The 19,698-nt window shown below is 43.1% G+C and overlaps 3 protein-coding genes across 5 annotated transcripts; 2 read left to right on the forward strand and 1 right to left on the reverse strand.

Moving 5' to 3' along the window:
• Nucleotides 1-278: 278 nt before the first annotated feature.
• etfb (electron transfer flavoprotein subunit beta) lies at nt 279-4,648 on the forward strand. The gene is made up of 7 exons (XM_079733681.1): nt 279-404; nt 1,416-1,574; nt 2,420-2,578; nt 2,830-2,892; nt 3,376-3,534; nt 3,743-3,927; nt 4,264-4,648. The coding sequence occupies exons 1-6, from the start codon at nt 351-353 to the stop codon at nt 3,911-3,913; spliced, it is 765 nt and encodes a 254-aa protein (XP_079589807.1). The 5' UTR covers nt 279-350; the 3' UTR covers nt 3,914-3,927; nt 4,264-4,648.
• Nucleotides 4,649-4,991: 343 nt separating this feature from the next.
• vsig10l (V-set and immunoglobulin domain containing 10 like) lies at nt 4,992-12,295 on the forward strand. 2 transcript variants are annotated; one of them, XM_079733941.1, is made up of 10 exons: nt 4,992-5,324; nt 6,601-6,981; nt 7,729-7,971; nt 8,396-8,674; nt 9,132-9,224; nt 10,810-11,013; nt 11,300-11,419; nt 11,608-11,645; nt 12,028-12,078; nt 12,157-12,295. In XM_079733941.1, the coding sequence occupies exons 1-10, from the start codon at nt 5,042-5,044 to the stop codon at nt 12,229-12,231; spliced, it is 1,767 nt and encodes a 588-aa protein (XP_079590067.1). In that variant the 5' UTR covers nt 4,992-5,041; the 3' UTR covers nt 12,232-12,295. The 2 variants fall into 2 exon arrangements, with proteins under 2 accessions (XP_079590067.1, XP_079590068.1); XM_079733942.1 differs by having other exon boundaries at nt 6,652-6,981.
• A 1,269-nt stretch (nt 12,296-13,564) lies between these two features.
• LOC307073986 (sialic acid-binding Ig-like lectin 14) lies at nt 13,565-19,163 on the reverse strand. Of its 2 annotated transcripts, none has more exons than XM_079733961.1 (9): nt 19,092-19,163; nt 18,641-18,700; nt 17,540-17,863; nt 17,111-17,404; nt 16,579-16,842; nt 16,001-16,303; nt 14,768-14,846; nt 14,452-14,533; nt 13,565-13,873 (listed from the first exon to the last, which is right to left on the reverse strand). In XM_079733961.1, exons 2-9 carry the CDS (start codon nt 18,684-18,686, stop codon nt 13,568-13,570), a joined length of 1,698 nt encoding a protein of 565 aa, XP_079590087.1. In that variant the 5' UTR covers nt 18,687-18,700; nt 19,092-19,163; the 3' UTR covers nt 13,565-13,567. The 2 variants fall into 2 exon arrangements, with proteins under 2 accessions (XP_079590087.1, XP_079590088.1); XM_079733962.1 differs by lacking the exon at nt 13,565-13,873 and adding an exon at nt 13,917-14,237 and having other exon boundaries at nt 14,368-14,533.
• Between the last annotated feature and the right edge of the window lie 535 nt (nt 19,164-19,698).

Genomic DNA, 19,698 nt, shown 5'->3' on the forward strand with positions numbered 1-19,698 from the left:
AATATATACATTAAAACACCTTTAATAAATCATTTTGTGTATTACAGTCAGTCAATAACTAATTTCTACCACCACAGGGCAAACCTTCCAATGCTATGAATGATCCACAGAAGATTATGAACTTTACCCCACATTGTGCGGAACCTTTCTTCTGGTCGAACTTGTTTCCAACAGAGATGATAAGAGCACCAGACAGATGTCATTGGCTGCGAGAGGAACGCGAATGTTTTTTTTCCCATTTTGCTCAACTCCCATTGGTTGAGGCGAGAGGAGGACCCTCTAATATTTCCGACTTGCCAGCGGTGACCGATGAGCTAACCTTGCTAGCTGCTACACCGAAGTCTATAGACATGTCTGGCCGAGTTCTGGTTGGAGTCAAGAGGGTCATCGATTATGCCGTCAAGGTAGAGAAAATAATTTAATTAATCAAATAAACCTAGTCGGTGTTGTGTGTGTGTGTGTGTGTGTGTGTGTGTGTGTGTGTGTGTGTGTGTGTGTGTGTGTGTGTGTGTGTGTGTGTGTGTGTGTGTGTGTGTGTGTGTGTGTGTGTGCGTGCGTGCGTGCGTGCGTGCGTTTTAGTAACAACCTAATCATTGGTAACTGATCGCTGATTCACTGTCTGTGACTGTCAGATAGTTAAAATGACGTGTATTTGCTTCCTCGAGTTAACCACTGACATCACAGTTGGTTCTGAAGAAAGTGTATCTTAATTTAGTTTAGTTGCTAAATGTCAGTAAAGGGATTAGTAAACTGAGTTACAACCCCTGTACTTTGGTCGTTACTCAATGTTTATCTGATGGCAGCTGTTCAGCCTCACCTCTTACCTGTCAGTTCAAATCTTTGAGGTGTGTGTGTGTGTGTGTGTGTGTGTGTGTGTGTGTGTGTGTGTGTGTGTGTGTGTGTGTGTGTGTGTGTGTGTAACCTTCCTGGTTAACATTCTTAAACCAAGAAACAATTTTTGCGGAATATATTGTCTTTAGTTCCTCTGCTTATAATATAATGATAATTGTATCTGTCTTTGCTATGTTACCCTTATGTGATAATTTTGGTGTCTGTTTAGTTTTTTAAGCCTGATCTGTGGTGGTCCGTTAAAGTAAACCTAGAATTCCATCCTTGTGAAATATTCAAAACTGGTTTTCTTTTTGTTTTAACCAAAGGAACATCAATTTCTTAGATTTCTGTGCATTGTCAGGCAGCAACCCGTCTTCTTCTGGATAACAAACCATTTTCGGTCGCAATCCAAGGTTCTAGAAGTGCTGGTGTGGTGGTCTATCAGATAAATACTTATTTCAAGTCAAATACATTTAATTTGCATAGCCCTGCAAAGCCCCCCCCCCCCCCCCCCCTAAAGGGCAAGAAAATAATGTATATTATTAACAAGGAATAAATCTTGTGTGACTGTTGTTCTGTTTCAGATCCGGGTCAAGCCAGACCACAGCGGGGTGGTTACAGAGGGAGTGAAGCACTCCATGAACCCCTTCTGTGAGATCGCGGTGGAAGAGGCGGTCAAGATGAAGGAGAAGAAGCTGATCAAGGAGGTGGTGGCGGTCAGCTGTGGCCCACAGCAGGTCCAGGTACGCCCTGGGAGGCTGGGGTTAAACAACAACATATATTTATATTTATTTAGTTCATAGAGAAATGGTGATGGCACAGTATATTGCAGATTGGTTTGAGTTATTGTTCAATAGTAAAATGGTTGAATCTGTTGAATCTGTCTTTGAATATCGTTTGCAATCGATGGAACCATTTTTATGCTTGGATTTTGTTTTTTATATCCTGTTCAGTCACTTAAGACAGGTTAGTGTCACACTTTTATTGTGGCGGCTGTATATTGAGTCATTTGTTTTGGTTAATCAGCATTGTATGCTAATGAGCCACCAGATGGCCGTCTTTAGCGGTGGACAACACAGTTTTCTTACCGTAGTCATAGCACCCGTTCACAACATAAAAAAGGGAGAAGTTAGTGTTAACTCTTTTTAAGTATTCTCCTGTGCACTGTGGATTAAATGTTTCTGTTAATCCCTTTTACACCGGATTGAGGTTGATGTTTAACTTTTTATCACACAAACTAGTCACAAGCCATTCAAGTAAAAAAAGCTGTCAGCCCTCACTCGTATAAGGCAGTTTTCACTCGTATGAAGCGATCAATTAGCTAAATGCAAAGTGTGATGTATTTTTATGAGAAATGGTTGTGCAGCACCATAACTTTTATTTTGTAGCTAGTAGGACTCTGATTGTATGCATTGATTGTTCTCAGCCTCTTTGGATAAAACAGTCTGCTAAACCACTACATATAACTCCTGTAGCGCTAACTATGCTGACCCTTGAACTTTGCTAGCTGTGCTAACAAATGCACTGTGCTAGCTGTGCTGTCCCCGACACTGTTCTGGCTATGCTATTACCTGCTGTGTTCTACCAGGAGACGATCCGCACGGCGCTAGCTATGGGTGCTGACCGGGGCATCCATGTAGAGGTGTCTGCCAAGGAATACGAATCCCTGGGACCCCTGCAGGTGTCAAAGATCTTGGCCGCTCTCGCCAAGAAGGAGGAAGCTCACCTCATCATCCTCGGAAAACAGGTCAGACTACTGGCGAGTTACTGCAGTGTGTATAGACCCTAGTGGGAAGACTAGTATAAATGATCTAGTGTGAATACTCCAGTGTCATTACTCTACAATAAATACTTTTGTATGAGTAATCTAGTATCAATACTCTAGATTCCACTAGTATGAATGCTATCCTGTTCTCATCATGTCTTATGGTGCCCATCTTTGTTGTGTTTATTAAAACAGTTTAAATACATTTTTAAACATTAAGTTTCTCTCTACAGGCGATCGATGGAGACTGTAACCAGACAGGACAGATGACCGCAGCCCTACTAGACTGGCCGCAGGTTAGCAGCCTACCCTCCATCATGTAGACCACAATATTCACTACCATTTCCTCATGTACTCCACTATATAACCCCCCCACTCCCAACCTGTAGTCCACTGTGTAACCCCCCCTCCCTTCCTGTACACCCCCATATATCCCCTCCATCTGGCCCTACCAAATTATAACCCTGATCAGAGTAACGACATGGCTGGGCCAGCAGGGGGGGTTGCTTATCCGTTTATGTTTATTCCTTCAATCAATGAAGCATTGTTGATTTTAAATAAAAAGGACTGGAAACATATTTCCATTAAACACATCCTGCAATTGTGTCATTATAGTTAAATTGCTGTACAGTTAAAGTTTGACCCACAGATGATAATTTAACCATCATGCTTCAGCTTATCCGTCTGTCTGTCTCTTCCTGTATGTCTGTCTGCCATTCTCTCTTTCTGGGTGTCCCCCTCTCTCTCTTCTCCTGCCAACCTGTCTTGTCTGTGTGCAGGGTACCTTTGCGTCGGAGGTGACCTTGGAGGGGGGGCACGTGAAGGTGGTCCGGGAGATTGATGGCGGTCTGGAGACCATCAAGATCAATACTCCCGCGGTGTTGACGGCTGACCTCCGCCTCAACACGCCACGCTACGCCACACTGCCCAACATCATGGTACTGACCCACGCCCTTGTGTTTACATATTGAGTTAGTTACAGATGGTTAGGTTCAGTTCAATAGATGGATCAAAACAAACAAAAGACAGTGAAACCCCGTTGATCCAGAGTTCGGCACAACTGCCATTAAAATCAGACGTCCGATTTGTGAGACTAGATATCATTAAACTTGGGATATATTAAGTCTGTGTGTTTTCTCTTTGTAGAAAGCAAAGAAGAAGAAGATCGCCAACGTCAAGCCGGCGGACTTGGGGGTGGAGCTGGCGTCGAAGCTGCAGGTGCTGAGGGTGGATGAACCTCCCCAGAGAGAGGCGGGGGTCAAGGTGGAATCGGTGGACGACCTCGTGGGGAAACTGAAGGAGGCGGGAAGGATCTAGGGACCCCTTGGAACGTGAGTAGCAGACAGACTACACCTGTCTTTTAGAAATACTTCTGTTGTGTTCAGCGATGTAAATACTAACCATGTATTTCTGACTCCTGGAGCTGCTCTGCACTCTGTCCAGTGCATGTTTAGGAACTAGGTTGTGCAGCGCTATCACTTTCCTTGTAGCTACTTAAACTGTTGTGTGCTTTGGTCGTCCTCAGCCTCGCCTGCAAGTCGCTTTGGATAAAAGCAATTTTATAAAAATAAAAGAGCTAGATGAATAAATCACGTATTGTTGTGATCTGTTCTCAATACTTGCCGTTAATGGCAACGCACGTACTGTTGCCTGTGTTGTGTTTTCAGGGCACCTGAAGGGTCCGGTGGAGTAGCATTGCCGGGCTCCTGTTGCTCTGCAGACGGATACACTCGCCTTTGGCGCCCCCTGCCAGATCAGCCGGGGAACGGCAGCGGTCCAACTCCTCCGCTGGACTCCTCCTGTGTCCCCTTTCAAAGACTCATCTGTTGTTACTCTAGCGCAGCCCAGACTAACGCCTCCCCTGTAACCTGCTGACTGCACGCTGTGTTCATGCTGTAAATGTAAATATGGGTCCAAACGGACACCTATGGGTTATTAGCCCGGTCCTGCCACTCGGTACAACTAAACATGAAATTCTCTTTACCGCAAGCGCCTCAACTCCACACAGATTGTACAGACCTCTACGATGACAATAAAAACTACGGTGTTCTTATCCCGGCCACTGTCTTTTCATTTGAGCATTTTAAACCCAGAAACCCTAAAGTTCTCCATTTACTTGCCGTTATAAAATCCAATTTCGGATGTCTGCTGACTTGGTTCAAAGCTACACATACAGTTTACAGTCAACAAGAGACGTCATTCTGAATGTGGTCCTACCTGTTCATGTGATGAGCTCTGTGACCTAATGTGATGATTAAGATGAGGGCTGCAATGATTAGTCCATAAGTATCAACAGAAAGTTTTTGGTTAATTGTTTTTAAAAAAAGAACACGTGCTGCTCTATGCTTCAGAAATTGGTGCCCGCTTCAAATAGAACTGCCTCTACAGGCACACACACACACACACACACTTTCATTCCCAGGTAAACCCAGCGCTAAACAAACCATGTATTGTAGTGGTCCGAAAGGTGTGGTTTACACCGAGAGACAAACCTCCGCTGACCCACCAAAGGTCGTCCACACTATTCTCCGGCCTAGGATATGCCGGGAAATAGGACCCACCCGCTGTGCAGTTTGCTGTAGAAGGCGCATATCTACCAACTCTGCCTGTTGGCCCACTGGTTCTCCTGTTTTTCATGTTTTATTCAATATGTTGCTGAAACAACCCGGTAAATACAGAGGACACAAGACAATGCTGGTTTTGTTGGCTTTAATGGTGACTTTCAAAGGTAAGACGGATTTAATTGAATATGAATTTAAAGATAAGGTTACGCAAATATAGCCCCTGGCAGTCTCCCGGAATACCAAAATGAAATGAGTGCTTCAAAATGTCTTGTTCTTGATGAGTTTATACTACAACGTAAATTAGGCCGAATGATTTGTTCATGTTTATCGGAGTGAATGTTGTAGGTCCGGCCAGCCAGGTAGGCTAAGGAATGACCATCTGGCAATGGCCTGATTCCATTTTGATTTTTGTCTTTACCGAAAAGCTATTAAAAACTATTTGTCCGCATTATCGACCCATGCGATTGGGGGCGTCTACCGTGCGCTCCACACATGCATTGGAGAGGTTTTTCAAATGTCATCGCAAAACCCCACACTTTAACCTTGCGGTGAGTCAAGTATTGTGAAAGGGGCAGAAAGAAGAACTGATGTTGCGTATTTAGACGCTTTGAGGTAAGACATGTCTCGTTGTTCCACCTGCTGTTTTCTCACAGATGCGTGGCCAGTTAACTGTGTGTGTGTGTGTGTGTGTGTGTGTGTGTGTGTGTGTGTGTGTGTGTGTGTGTGTGTGTGTGTGTGCGTGTCAGCAAGTGCAAGTTCGCAACTGCATACAATGACTTGTTTATTTTTTAATGATTTTAATGGTTGGGCAAGGTTCTTCTTTGTTTTGTGGCGAGCTGTGAATGTACACAACAGCCGCTCACCCAACAAACAGAAAACACATTCAAACATAGGTGTCTGCTTGACTTCAAGGTATCAAACAAAACAAACTCATCAATCATAACAAAATGATAATCATACATTTAACATATTGATTGCTATAAACTATAACGTTATAATATTACAGTAGCCTATCATGTTATAACCTGAAACGTTTCACGTTAAAGTGATCGGTTATAGGCTATATTGTTACAACATGATAAGATTGTAGGCTACGTCGTAACAACTTGAACATATCTTGTTATGTCGTGAAGAAATAGCGTCACAAATGTTCTACTCGTAAGGTGATACTGATCCGTTACATGTAGTGGCAGTAAAGAGTGGACAGAACAGTGTTATATAGTCATTTTAAGTCTCAAAGACTTCCCCCGACTAACTTGGAGGGGCTCATTGTCTACACAATGCGACTTTTAACACATTATAACAAGTAAATCCATCAAATGCCAGGGCAGACCACTTATCCCAGTCCGTCGCATAGTGGGGCCCTATTTATACCTACGCCATACAAAGGTGTATTCAAAGTGTTTCGGATTGAAAAATTAAAAACGTATTTTGCGTCAGTCCAGCGGCGGTCGTGCGCTGAACACGCAGATACTTCGCTCCTGTTTCCAGGTGCGGAGGGTCAGTCGGAGGTTCCGCCTGTCGGCCCCGCCCGGGTGAATGCCGAGGTGGGAAGCCTGGTCACTCTCTCGGTGTTGTTCAGCGTGGCGGACGACGCGGTGGTCAAGTGGTCTATGGGCTCCCTGCCGGTGGTCACGTGGAAGCTGGGTTCCGACGTTCCCGCGGACGTGGCTGACGCACACTCGGACGTGCTCCGGCTGGAGCGGGACGGCTCGCTGTCTCTGGTCGACGTGCCGCTGTCTTACAGCCACAACTACACGGTGGTGTTCACCAAGTCCGGCGTCGCTGACGCCCAGGCCGTGTTCGAGCTAAAGGTGTATGGTGAGAAGAGCACGTCCAAATAAACATGTTTCTACCTTTAGTGGCTTGAGTTGTTTGTGTGTGTGTGTGTGTGTGTGTGTGTGTGTGTGTGTGTGTGTGTGTGTGTGTGTGTGTGTGTGTGTGTGTGTGTGTGTGTGTGTGTGTGTGCGTGTGTGTGTGTTTTTGTGTGTGTCTGTGTGTGCTTGTGTGTCTGTGTGTTGGTGTCTCTGTGTGTGTTTGTGTGTGTGCGTCTGTGTGTGTGTGTATTCAACCCAAACCAATATCACTCTGCTTTTCCAGCTATATGTAAAATCACCCTACTAATCCGACTAGCCATACTAGTCATACTAGCTCTACTTGCCCTAATCCACAAGCACACATAAACAACATACTTTTTGTTTCCCATATACTGACATTAGCCTCTGCAGCTGCTCATCTTGTATTTCTCCTTTTGCCTTGGTAGTGCCTTCTTTCTTTGCAAAAATAGACTTAAGCAACAATAAAAACATACAAATATAAAATAATGATTCTCAAAAAGAGGGAAAGAGAAAAACCGAACGCACAAGCACATATAAGCTAACCCTGCTCTCCGTACTAACCTCCTAATCTATTGACCAAGCTAAACCTAACCCAAAGCTGCACGAAGAAGGTGGATAAAATGTAACTCTGTGTTTATTAAGCATTGGCGGTTTCAGACACCGGCTTATCAATGAAATAATTATTATCAATTATTAACTTATTGATATTCGTATTTTCCTGTTTGGTCAGAGAGACCCCTTGGTTATCCAGAGTGTTCGGTCCATACTACGGTTAGCAACGACCTGCAGTACCGCTGCCAGTGGCCAGGGGGCGCCCCCAGGCCCAGCCTAGCCTTCCCGAGCGTGAGCAACGGTAGCGTGACGGCCGGTGTCCTCAACCTGACACTGGCGCCTTCTGAGGACCTGGACTGGAAAACCATCGTCTGCCGCGCCCAGCACCCGCTCCTGGAGTCCAGCTGCAACGTCACCGCGCGTACGGCAACATATTCTAACACATGTACATTAAGGCACATGAACAGTCTAACTCGTAAACATTTTCAAAGGCAAATATTTCAGCACAAATCCCTGAAGACCTAAATATTTCAAGACGTTAAAGGTGACATATTATACCACCCGGTGTGAGTGTGATTAGCCGTTACAAGCCGTTTGGAAAATCTGCCTCTTCTGACATCACAAGTGGGCGTGTCCACCTAGGAGTGTGCTGGATAGACTACCAGCCTACCCAGTGGACTGTAGCAAATGTTGCTTACCCAAAACGGCTTGTAACGGCTAATCACACCTGGTGGTATATTATGTCACCTTTAACATTTTACCACGTAGAGCACGAACATGTAGACATATGAAAATGTAAATATATGTAAATGTGACTAACAGTCTTCAGTGTGTTGCACACCCAGGTCAGCCAGTAGAGTTCCTACCCAGAGTGGGGGCTAGCGTGGACCCGGATGGAAGGATTGCCGTCACCATAGAATGTTTGAGTGACGCAGTGCCCGACGCCGTGGTAACCTGGCTCCGGGGGGGCCAGGCCATAACCAGCAGCAACCAACACCAGATCAGTGCCAACACCACACAGCTCACTGTGCGACACTTCAACACCAGCGAATTCCTCAGAGACGACTTCAGATGCATCTGCTCCAACCCTCTGGGCAACAAGGGCCGGACCACCCGGTTACTAGGTACAGTGGTTAGGAAGGACTACTAGTTACAGTTACTAGTTACAGCAACTAGGTACAGTGGTTAGGAAGGGCTAGTAGTTACAGTTACTAGTCACAGCAACTAGGTACAGAGGTTAGTAAGGACTAGAAGTCACAGCAAAGTTTACTAGAAGTTTACTAGTGGTTGCTTCCACTAGTAAAATAGTACAACACTGAAACAAGTTAGTTACTGTACCTAGTTACTGTACCTAGTTACAGTAACGAGGATAACTAGCTAAAGTACTAGTAACTTAGAACTAGACCCAGATTACCTGGCTACTAGGTCCATTGGTTAATAAGGACTGCTAGTTACAGCCAATGGTAACTTAAAACAAATCACCTTAATTCTCTCTCTCTCTCTCTCTCTCTCTCTCTCTCTCTCACACACTTTCGCTCCCTGTCTCTCTCGCTCTCTGTCTCTCGCTCTCTGTCTCTCTAGGTCCCTCTATCTCAGATTCAAGTCTCTTACCAAACCAGGAAGGGACGGCCGTCACTTTGACCTGGGAGGTTCCTCCGTTGTCTCTGGTTACGGGTGAGAGGAGGGAACTCGCTCATCATCACTCTGACATCATCTCTCTGTCATCATCACTCTGACATCATCACTCTATCATCTTCACCATCAATCATCTGCTACAAAATATGTAGGGTTAGAGTTAGGGTTAACCCTAACACTAACCCTCTCTCTTGCTCACTTTCTCTCTCTAACCCTAAACATCTTACCTCCCTTCAATTAAAAATCAAACCCTAAACATCTGACCAACAGCCAACCCCGTCAACATATGAAGACCAAATCACCCTTCTTGCGTCAGCACATCTAATCCATCCAACATCTTACCCCATCAACATCTAACCCCTCCAACATCTAACCCCTGAACATCGAACCCTAAACATCTCACCCCTAAACATCTAACCCCTAAACATCTAACCCCTAAACATCCAACCCTAAACATCCAACCCTAAACAACCAACCCTAAACATCTATCCTCTCCAATATCTAACCCCTGAACATCCAACCCTAAACATCTAACCCCTAAACATCTAACCCCTGAACATCCAACCCTAAACATCTAACCCCTAAACATCTAACCCCTGAACATCCAACCCTAAACATCCAACCCTAAACATCTAACCCCTCCAACATCTAACCCCTGAACATCCAACCCTAAACATCTAACCCCTGAACATCTAACCCCTAAACATCTAACCCCTGAACATCCAACCCTAAACATCTAACCCCTGAACATCCAACCCTAAACATCTAACCCCTAAACATCTAACCCTTAAACATCTAACCCCTAAACATCTAACCCCTGAACATCTAACCCCTGAACATCTAACCCCTGAACATCTAACCCTTAAACATCTAACCCCTAAACATCTAACCCCTGAACATCCAACCCTAAACATCTCACCCCTAAACATCTAACTCCTCCAACATCTAACCCCTGAACATCCAACCCTAAACATCTAACCCCTAAAAATCTAACCCCTGAACATCCAACCCCAAACATCCAACCCCCCCAACATTGTACCCCTAAACAGCCAACCCTAAACATCTAACCTCTCCAACATCTAACCCCTGAACATCCAACCCTAAACATCTAGCCCCTAAACATCTAACCCCTGAACATCCAACCCTAAACATCTAACCCCTAAACATCTAACCCCTGAACATCCAACCCTAAACATCCAACCCTAAACATCTAACCCCTCCAACATCTAACCCCTGAACATCCAACCCTAAACATCTAACCCCTTAACATCTAACCCCTAAACATCTAACCCCTGAACATCCAACCCTAAACATCTAACCCCTGAACATCCAACCCTAAACATCTAACCCCTGAACATCTAACCCCTGAACATCTAACCCTTAAACATCTAACCCCTAATCATCTAACCCCTGAACATCTAACCCTTAAACATCTAACCCCTAAACATCTAACCCCTGAACATCCAACCCTAAACATCTAACCCCTAAACATCTAACTCCTCCAACATCTAACCCCTGAACATCCAACCCTAAACATCTAACCCCTAAACATCTAACCCCTGAACATCCAACCCCCCCAACATCGTACCCCTAAACAGCCAACCCTAAACGTCTAACCCAACAGGATTTGACGTCCAGATGAGAGGACCAGCCTTAGATGACACCCGCCAGCGGTCCGGTGAGTTCCGCTCCATCCAGGTGAAGCCGGGGTCAGCTCGCAGTGCCGGCGTGCTCAACCTGGACCCAAAGTCCACCTACCACTTCCGGGTCATCCCCAGTGCTGGGAGAATGGCCGGGGAGCCCTCGATGCAGAACCGGATCGGACCAGGTACAGCATGGATTAAGACCCTTGACCCCCCGATCATGGCTCTACTAACCCTACTCTACTAACCCTTCTCACCCTACTTTCCCTTCGCCCCTATTTATCCTTACCATGCGAATCCTTGCCTTAACCCTTCTAACCATTGTCCTGCTTACCCTACTCATGTTAATGTTGCTATTACCCTACTGTACTAACCTTACTAAGTCTAACCATGTTACGCCTTTTAGACTTAGGTTATTCTTATGTGAGATGCTGTCACTGAATGGTCTGTCGTATGTTGGGGTGTTGCTAGGCGACGGTCTGAGCGGCGCGGCGATCGCTGGGATAGCAGCAGGGATCCCCTGCGGAATCCTTGCCCTCCTTATCTCCACAGCCCTCATCTACCTCAGTGTCTCCCACTGTAAGAGGTCAGGTAAGACTTCTCGCGCTGCCCCTCCAACTCTGCCTGCTCCTTCTCATTGACTTCCTCCTCCTTCACCTATTTCTCCTCTTTTCTCACCTTCCAACATGGAGGCACTTGCTGTCCATCTGACATTTTACCTATTCTCTCTCTCTCTCTCTCTCTCTCTCTCTCTCTCTCTCTCTCTCTCTCTCTCTCAGGACAACCCAGATATCCTGTGTCTCGGGCTGTTGAGAAGGTCAGAAACAAACACACACACACAGTGGCAGTGGGGATGTAAGCATAGGGAATAAAGGGTTACAATTCGATAGGATAGGGTTTCCGTTTAGGTTTATTTAAGGCTTTAGGTTTTCATTTCACAGTTAAGATTGAGATGTGGTTTTAGGATTAGGGCCTTCTTTGAGCAATAATTCAAAGGATTAGAGTTTTAGTTTTACGGTTTCCTTTGGGTTTTCGTTTAAGGGTGAGGCTTTCCCTTTGGGGTTAGGTTATAGGGTTTGTTTTTTATTTTAGGGTTTGGTTTTAGGATTAGGGTTCATTTTAGGATTGGATTTGAGGTGAGGTATTAGGTTTGGTTTCAGGGTTAGGGTAAGGAATTTACTTGTTCTCTATTCTTGTAGGCAGTAGCAAGCCAGCCTGATTCCGCTCTGCCAGACTACAACAAACTCCAGGTGAGCAGTCACATCATCACATCTTCACAGCTTCCTGTCAACCTACTGTGTGATGTCACTAACATCTTTCTCATTTAGGCTCCATCTGAACTGTCATTGGCCGTCCCAAAATTTGTCCCGCCTCCTCCTGTCAGAACTGCAACAACTGTTTGAAGAAGCAATTCGATTTTATAAATGAATGTGTGTGTGTGTGTGTGTGTGTGTGTGTGTGTGTGTGTGTGTGTGTGTGTGTGACTGTTGTTTGAGACCATCCAGTTAAATTTCGTCATACTAATTATTATTAATAATATCTGTTTAATTATGAATATATAGTTGTACAATTACAGCAGAACAGCTATTTAATGGATAATGAATGAGGTGAACAATTTTAAAAATCGGGTTTTAGATTTATGTTCACAACCAAATGAAGGCCCTTACATTTTTAGTGCACTTACTTTTAACTGTCCCTAATGATCGGTTCCCTAAATAATAAGTAATCCATCCACTTTAAATGTGGTACAATTTCTTAATTATTTCACACCTCAAATTTAGTTTGAATGGAAATGTCAACATATTCCCTGCTTATACTTTACTAATAAATGCCTAAAGGATTAATTTCCACTTTTGTTTTTAGTTCATAATTTAATTTGTTTTACACAAAAGTGCATTAGACTTGTTGAAGGGATAATGTGATGAATTTGATCTCAATCTGACTTGTTATAACTTCCTCGACTCACGATATGTGGGCACACTATCTCTTCACATAAATCTGTTGCTTGAATAAATGTTTCCTATTTCAATTTTGGTTTTAGATCATTGAGGTCTCAAAGTTAGACCCAAACTGTTAAGACTTCACTTCTGCTTTTGCTTCACGTCATAGCATCACATCCCGATGATGGAATTTTACTTGTATGAAGTGTTTTTCATTGCCATCCATTTTGAAAATGTTGTCTTTGGTTGAAAATAAGACACAAAAAGATGGTAATATTTGGTATTATTCAATACTAATACGATAAACAAGATAAATAGTAAACAAAATATCAGAAATACACAGTATGACTAATTACTGGTTTGTCAATAATAATATTTTAAAAGTTAAAACTATATAATAATAATAATCCTTATCATTAATATTTTTTTTAAACATATTCACAACCTGTGGGATTATTAACCTCTGGTTTACTCGATATTTGGTCTAGCCCCTTACTCAGTCGTTTGCTCATCGCTCTAGCCTTAACTCATCCCTTTAGCCCTTAACTCATCCCTCTAGCCTTTACCCATCCCTGTAGACCTTAACTCATCCCTCTAGCCTTTACCCATCCCTGTAGACCTTAACTCATCCCTCTAGCCTTTACCCATCCCTTTAGCCCTTAACTCATCCCTCTAGCCTTTACCCATCAATGCAGACCTTAACTCATCCCTCTAGCCCTTAGCTCATCCCTCATCCACCCGAGAGGAAGTGTAGGGGCCTCAGGGGCCCTGGGCCCCAGGGGGTCTCTGCCCCAGGATCTCAGATCTCATTTTTCTTGGACTTCTTCTTCCAGTTCACTGTTGTGTACACCACCTCGCAGTCCGCCACCTGCCTGTCTGGGGCTGGGTCTGCTGCTTCCTCTGAATCCTGTTGGGTCAAGGCTGAGGAACCTGCTGCTGTTACAGACTCCTCCCTCGGTCCAAAAGCCCCTTCTCCCAGTCCAGCAGCCCCTTCTCCCAGTCCAGCAGCCTTTTCTCGTGCTCCAACAGGCTTCTCTCTCGGTCCAACCGTGTTCATCAGTGTATCAATGTTAGCATAGACGTCCTCCTCACTTTTGAAGAACACCTGAGTGAGATATATATATATATATATGGATTTACTGATTGGGATGTCACCAGAACATCAGGGATCTCAATTATTTTTCTCTCACACAAACACACACACACACACACACACACACACACACACACACACACACACACACACACACACATACACAAACACACACACACACACACACACACACATACACAAACACACATACACAAACACACAGACAAGCTCAGACTTATAGGAGCTTAACTCCTACTGGCTCCCACGTAACTCAAACCCTAGTTTCCTCTGTTAAAACCGGTTAAGTTTAAGGTGGCCTTGGGACAGAGATAGTGTTAGGGTTACCTTGGTAAACATGGGGTCTTGTTTGGGTAACCTGTTTAAATATAAGGTTAAGGTTACCTTGGTAAAGAAAGGGTTAGGGTAACCTGTTTACAGATAAGGTTAGGGGTACCGTGGTAAAGATATTGTTAGAGTAACCTGTTTACAGATAAGGTTAGAATTACCTTGGTAAAGATAGTGTTAGGGTCAGCCGGCTGTCGGATTGTTTTCAGATAGGGTAACCTGGGTAAAAATAGGGCGAGGGGTACCTTGGTGTTCTCTTGGTCGGGTGGAGCTTTGTTGATTAGAGCATTGTTGCCGAGTCTTGTTTTGTTGGCCATTTTCCAAGCTCTGGAATGTTTAGCATAGGGAAGAAGAAGAAGAGGAAGGAGAAAGAGAAGCTGACCGTTTTTGATTGGCATTGTTGTAAGCTGAATTGTTCCCACTGCAAGAGGTTTCAATTCAGATAATCATCTCGGTGTGACTGAATGCTAATTATTCAATCATGACAATGATTGAATAATAAGTTAATAAATCAGTGAAGAAATGGACATTCGTACAATCACTGTCTAGCAGTCCACGTACCTTACGGCACACACTGCTGCAAACAGCAGACCCGCGGCTAGCACTGCAGTAGCAGCTATCCAGGGCAGTTGTTCTGTGGCTGAAAAGGTGGCGTCAGGATTTTGTGATAGGACCAATCACTGTATTTTAAGAATCCCTTGCGCTTATTAGATTTGACAAAGCATTAAGAAACTCACAGAAGAAAATTTCTTTCCAACCTACCAATTGGTGCAGTCCATCAGGGCGTTGACCGGGGAGTTGACTTACCCATCCTTTATCTTTTATTACCTCATTTTCAAGTATCATGAGCTATAATGCACAAGTCACTCCCTCAAATCAAACATTTGTTTTATTGCTTTTAGAACCTACTGCTGCTTTGGAAACAGTAGACCATGTGATTTTATTGAACATCATAGGGTTGGCTTATCAGGTGCAGCTTTAGATTGGTTTTCTTCCTATCTTTCTATTGGAAAATATTGCGTGGCCATTGGTTACTTTAAATCCTCTGCCTCCCATTTACTATGGGGTGCCTAGGCCCTTTTTTATTTTCCATAGATATTTTAACGCTTTGTCAAATCCTTCATCAGTACATCAGTTTGTTTTCATATGCAGACAACTGCCGGACCAATTTCTTGTTTGACTACAATTTAAAGTTGATAAATGCCTTCTTCCGATAAACTCAGATAAATTGGAAGCCATTACCTTAGGGGCAGGCGAGAGAGCACTTCTCCTTATGGCATCCTGTTGCATCAAACCCCATTACAGAAATGTTGGTGTCATCTTTGCTAACAACTTTAACCACAAGATGAAATCAGTCTTTGAATTGTGTTTCTGCAATTTCGTATTATCTATACAGTTTTGATTGTTTTTATCCAGTTAGATTCTAGAGTGTTTTCATCACTCTTATCTCTTCCTGCTTAGACCACCTTAACTTGTTGTATTCCTGGCCCTCTCAATACAACCTCTCCAAACTTGAATTTCTTCTTTTAAATCTCTCCTAATTCACCTTGCTTGTCATTTATACTTTATCTATTCATGCAGATTATCTTGTTTGTGTGTCTGTGTAAAACACTTTGTAACTTTGAAAAGTGCTATTTAAATAAATATTATTATTAATATTATTATCATACATCATCTGTACATCACTCCTATTTGTGATGGGAGTATCCAGAAGTGAATATCTTGTGAAACAACATGTAATGACTGATCAGCCTCACAGCTCCAACAGGTCCATTTAGCTCCCTGAGGTCAGACCTGTCAGGTTTGACTGTGTATCCAGGTGGGGGACAGGAAGCTTCTGGCTGGTGTTCCCGGCAGCGTTGGAGCTGTGGCAGGTCAAGGTAGTTGGACCAGCAGGTGCCCTCATTATGAGGGAGCTCCTCAACGCGGCGTTCTCCAGGTTGACCTGGCTAAAAGACACGTCTTCAGAACCCAACACCAGTTTCCCATCCAACCGCCACTCCAGAGACGGTGATGGTCTGCCCACGCTGTCGCAGGAACATTGCACCCAGGCTGCAATTCTGCTGCAGTTTGAAGAGGGCAGGATGCTGGGAGGAGCTGTGAATACAGGAAACAGGGAAGACAACATGAAGAGAGATTTTCAAGCATTTTAACGTACTTCCTGTTTAACAAAAAATATTGTTATTATTACATCACCAAACTCAGGGTGGTTCCTGGTTTTTAGTCAATCTAACTTTGAATGTGGATCTTACAATAAGCGGTCAGAGTCATCAAAAGAGCAGAACAAAAATTTAAATTAATTGAAAAAACGAATTCAGGGTTGACTGTGTAATAAACTTTTCATTTGCTCACTGGTTTTGAGTCAACATTACCTTGAATGTCGATCTTGAAGATATAAGACTTTTCAGTGCCAATGTCATTCCTGACCTCACAGAAGAAAACGTTATTGGAGTTCAAAAGCTGGATGGACAGAGAAGATCCAGTCCCGATCTTCAGGATGTGTTCTCCATGTATTCGGTACCAGGTGACCTCGCTGACAGCAGGGTTAGCATGACTGGTGCAGGTCAGGTTCAGGCAGCCTCCCTCTCTGGCTGGAAGACAAGGGCTGCCGAAAGCAGAGGTGTTCCTGGGGGCATCTGAGAGAGAACCCACCAATCAGAGCGCTCAGCTCCGGTGTCATGTTGGTCAGATGTTGTGAATTTAACAAAACTGTTCTGAATACAATAAAATATAGTAAATGAAATGAAAAACAAGAGAAGCATTAAAAGTCGTTGTTTATCAACCCACTGCTTTGTCTTCTTAGATCAAAGAAACTTTGAGGTATATTTACCGAGAAGATCAATATAAAAAAATTAATAAATAATAAAATGTACTCTTCATTGAGGAGGTAGAACAATGACTCACATGAGATACTGAGTTGGTATCTTGTAGACGTCACAGTTTTGTTTCCAGATGGTATGAAGTAGGCCGCAGTGCAGGAGACATTGTTCCCATGGTGGAGGTGGGAGGCGTTGAAGGTCAGAGTGGAGGTCACGGTATCGTCCTGCTGGAGCTGGGTGCTGAGCCCCAGGGCGGGGGTCCACGTCACAGTGGGCGGGTGGGTGTCACAGTAGGATGGAGCAGAGCACCTCAGCTCCACAGGAGTCCCCTCCACCACCCACTCCTTGGGGGTGGTCAAACGAGGTGCCTCAGGGTCCCCTGGGTACCAAATCAATTTAGAGCGGTTACTATGGAGACCCAAGCATTACCAGCATTCAGCATCATCTGAACAACAGTAAGACCAATACGACTTGTGAGACATGTTTGTTTCAGCCGGACACACATTGCACTTACCCTTGATCTGGATGGTCACTGGGTTATTGTGAAAATTATATTTTAATGGATTTCGACAGTCAATTCTTAAATTATATGGACCATTGTCTTCAAGTACGTTATTGAATGTTGTAGTACAGTTGTACACTGTTAAATCTCCCCTGAATGTTGTAGTACTGATAGGTTCTTCATCTTTTAACCATATTGCTATACATCCAGGATGTAGCATGTCTTCAAACCCGTCCTTCAAGGTGAAGGAACAAGGAACGGTAACACAGGATCCACTGAGTGTCATCACTCTTGCTGGTATTATGGCCTTAAATTCTGCAGCGTTGCATCCAGCACCTTTAAAACAAGAGGTTGACAAATCCGAAGGCTCAATCGATGCACCAACTGACAAAATATTTGAATGAAACATTGAATTTCCAACCAAAACAAGGTAATATATCCTGCTATTAATATTAATTAGTAATATTAGTAGCTAAGTTATCAGTTATTATTATTATTATAATTATTATTATTATTATTATTATTATTTATTATGCTTGATTTGGATGGTGCATTTCAAAATTCGAGGTTTTAAATCTCAAGTTTAAGTAATCACTGAGTAATTAAAAAATATTAGCAGAGTACAACCGGTATTGACAGACGAACACAGAGAGAACTACCGGTATTAATTGAGGATTACAGAGAATACTATAAGTATTAACAGAGGATTACAGTGAATACTCAAGGAATTAACAGAGGACTACAGAGGGTACTTCAGGTATTAACAGAGTACAATAGGTATTTAAAGAGTACTACAGAAGGCACTACAAGTATTAAGAGAGTACTACAGAGGGTACTGCAGGTATTAACAGAGTACTACTGAGGGTACTACAGGTATTAAGAGAGTACTATCGGTATTAACAGAGGACTACAGAGAGTACTACTGGTATTATGAGAGTAATATAGGTATTAACAGATGACAAAAGAAAGTACAAGTTCTCCAGGTATTATTAGTACTACAGAGGGTAAGAGTATCAAAGGTATTAGAGAGTGTACTACAGGGAGAACTTCAGTGCTAAAGGTATTAAGATAGTACCTACTACAGGTATCAACTGAGAGGGTTGAGATGTTTACCTTGTAGGAGAATACAGAGCAGAAATAGTCTCCAGGATCCAGTCATGTTCTCCTCCAGAACTTCATCAGGAGAAATACAAAAATCGTATTAACTTACATTGTAAACTGCTATAGAAATGTATATTTCAAAGTACCAGTGAATCTACCACTCTTACCATGACTAATTAAACTAATTTTCAATCATATAATACCAATATTCAATGAAAAACAATGATAATAACCTTGCTCATGTGATGTTATACCTTAAAAGATAACATTTAATTCGACCTGTTCAACCCTTGAGAAGTTTAAACAGGAAAACAAAAGATAACACGCTAACATTAACTAAAACAGGTATTGCTTCAATAAAACTAAAAATAATATACATCAATACATGTAATAGACATTAGACGTGTAATACAAAAGTAATTATGTTCCTTTGTTCTAGCAACCAGGCATAGAGTTGACTTACGTGATAGATCGGTGAAGGACTCAATATGAACTTCCTGAAGAGTAAAAACTTTACTTAATCTTTCTCTCCACGCCTGGGTGAGGTGAGTGAATGAGGAACTTATTAAAATGTGAGCAGAGACATAACTTAGAGCTGAGCCGACATACAGGAAAAAGATATAGTTAGAGATTAAAGGTTCAACAGAACCATTATCAACCAATATTAATACTGCACTGTATGACTGTTGATTAGTAAATACTGTTAATACTGTTAATACTGTTGTTGCTGTTCTCCGTTAACACTGGTCTGTTACTATTGTAACTAATGTAAACACTGTTAAACACTGTTGTTTACACTGTTGATGCGGTTCTCTGTTGATACTTTTGTTTTTTAACACTGTTGATACTGTTCTCTGTTAGAATATAGGCATGTTCTTTTAAGCGGTATCGTTAATATCCTCTCGCCGGCTGGCGAGTTGGATTTGACTGCCAGTATTTCTCTCCCACCGTTTTTCAAATGAGAAACAGACTAGAGGGGTTCCTATTGGCTCGCCAGTTGACGAGTTGGATTCGTCTGCCAGTATTTCTCTCCCACCGTTTTTTCAAATAAGAAATGGATGAGAGAAGTT

This window comes from Pollachius pollachius, assembly GCF_949987615.1.
Source record: "Pollachius pollachius genome assembly, chromosome: 1".
Classification (NCBI taxonomy): domain Eukaryota; kingdom Metazoa; phylum Chordata; class Actinopteri; order Gadiformes; family Gadidae; genus Pollachius; species Pollachius pollachius.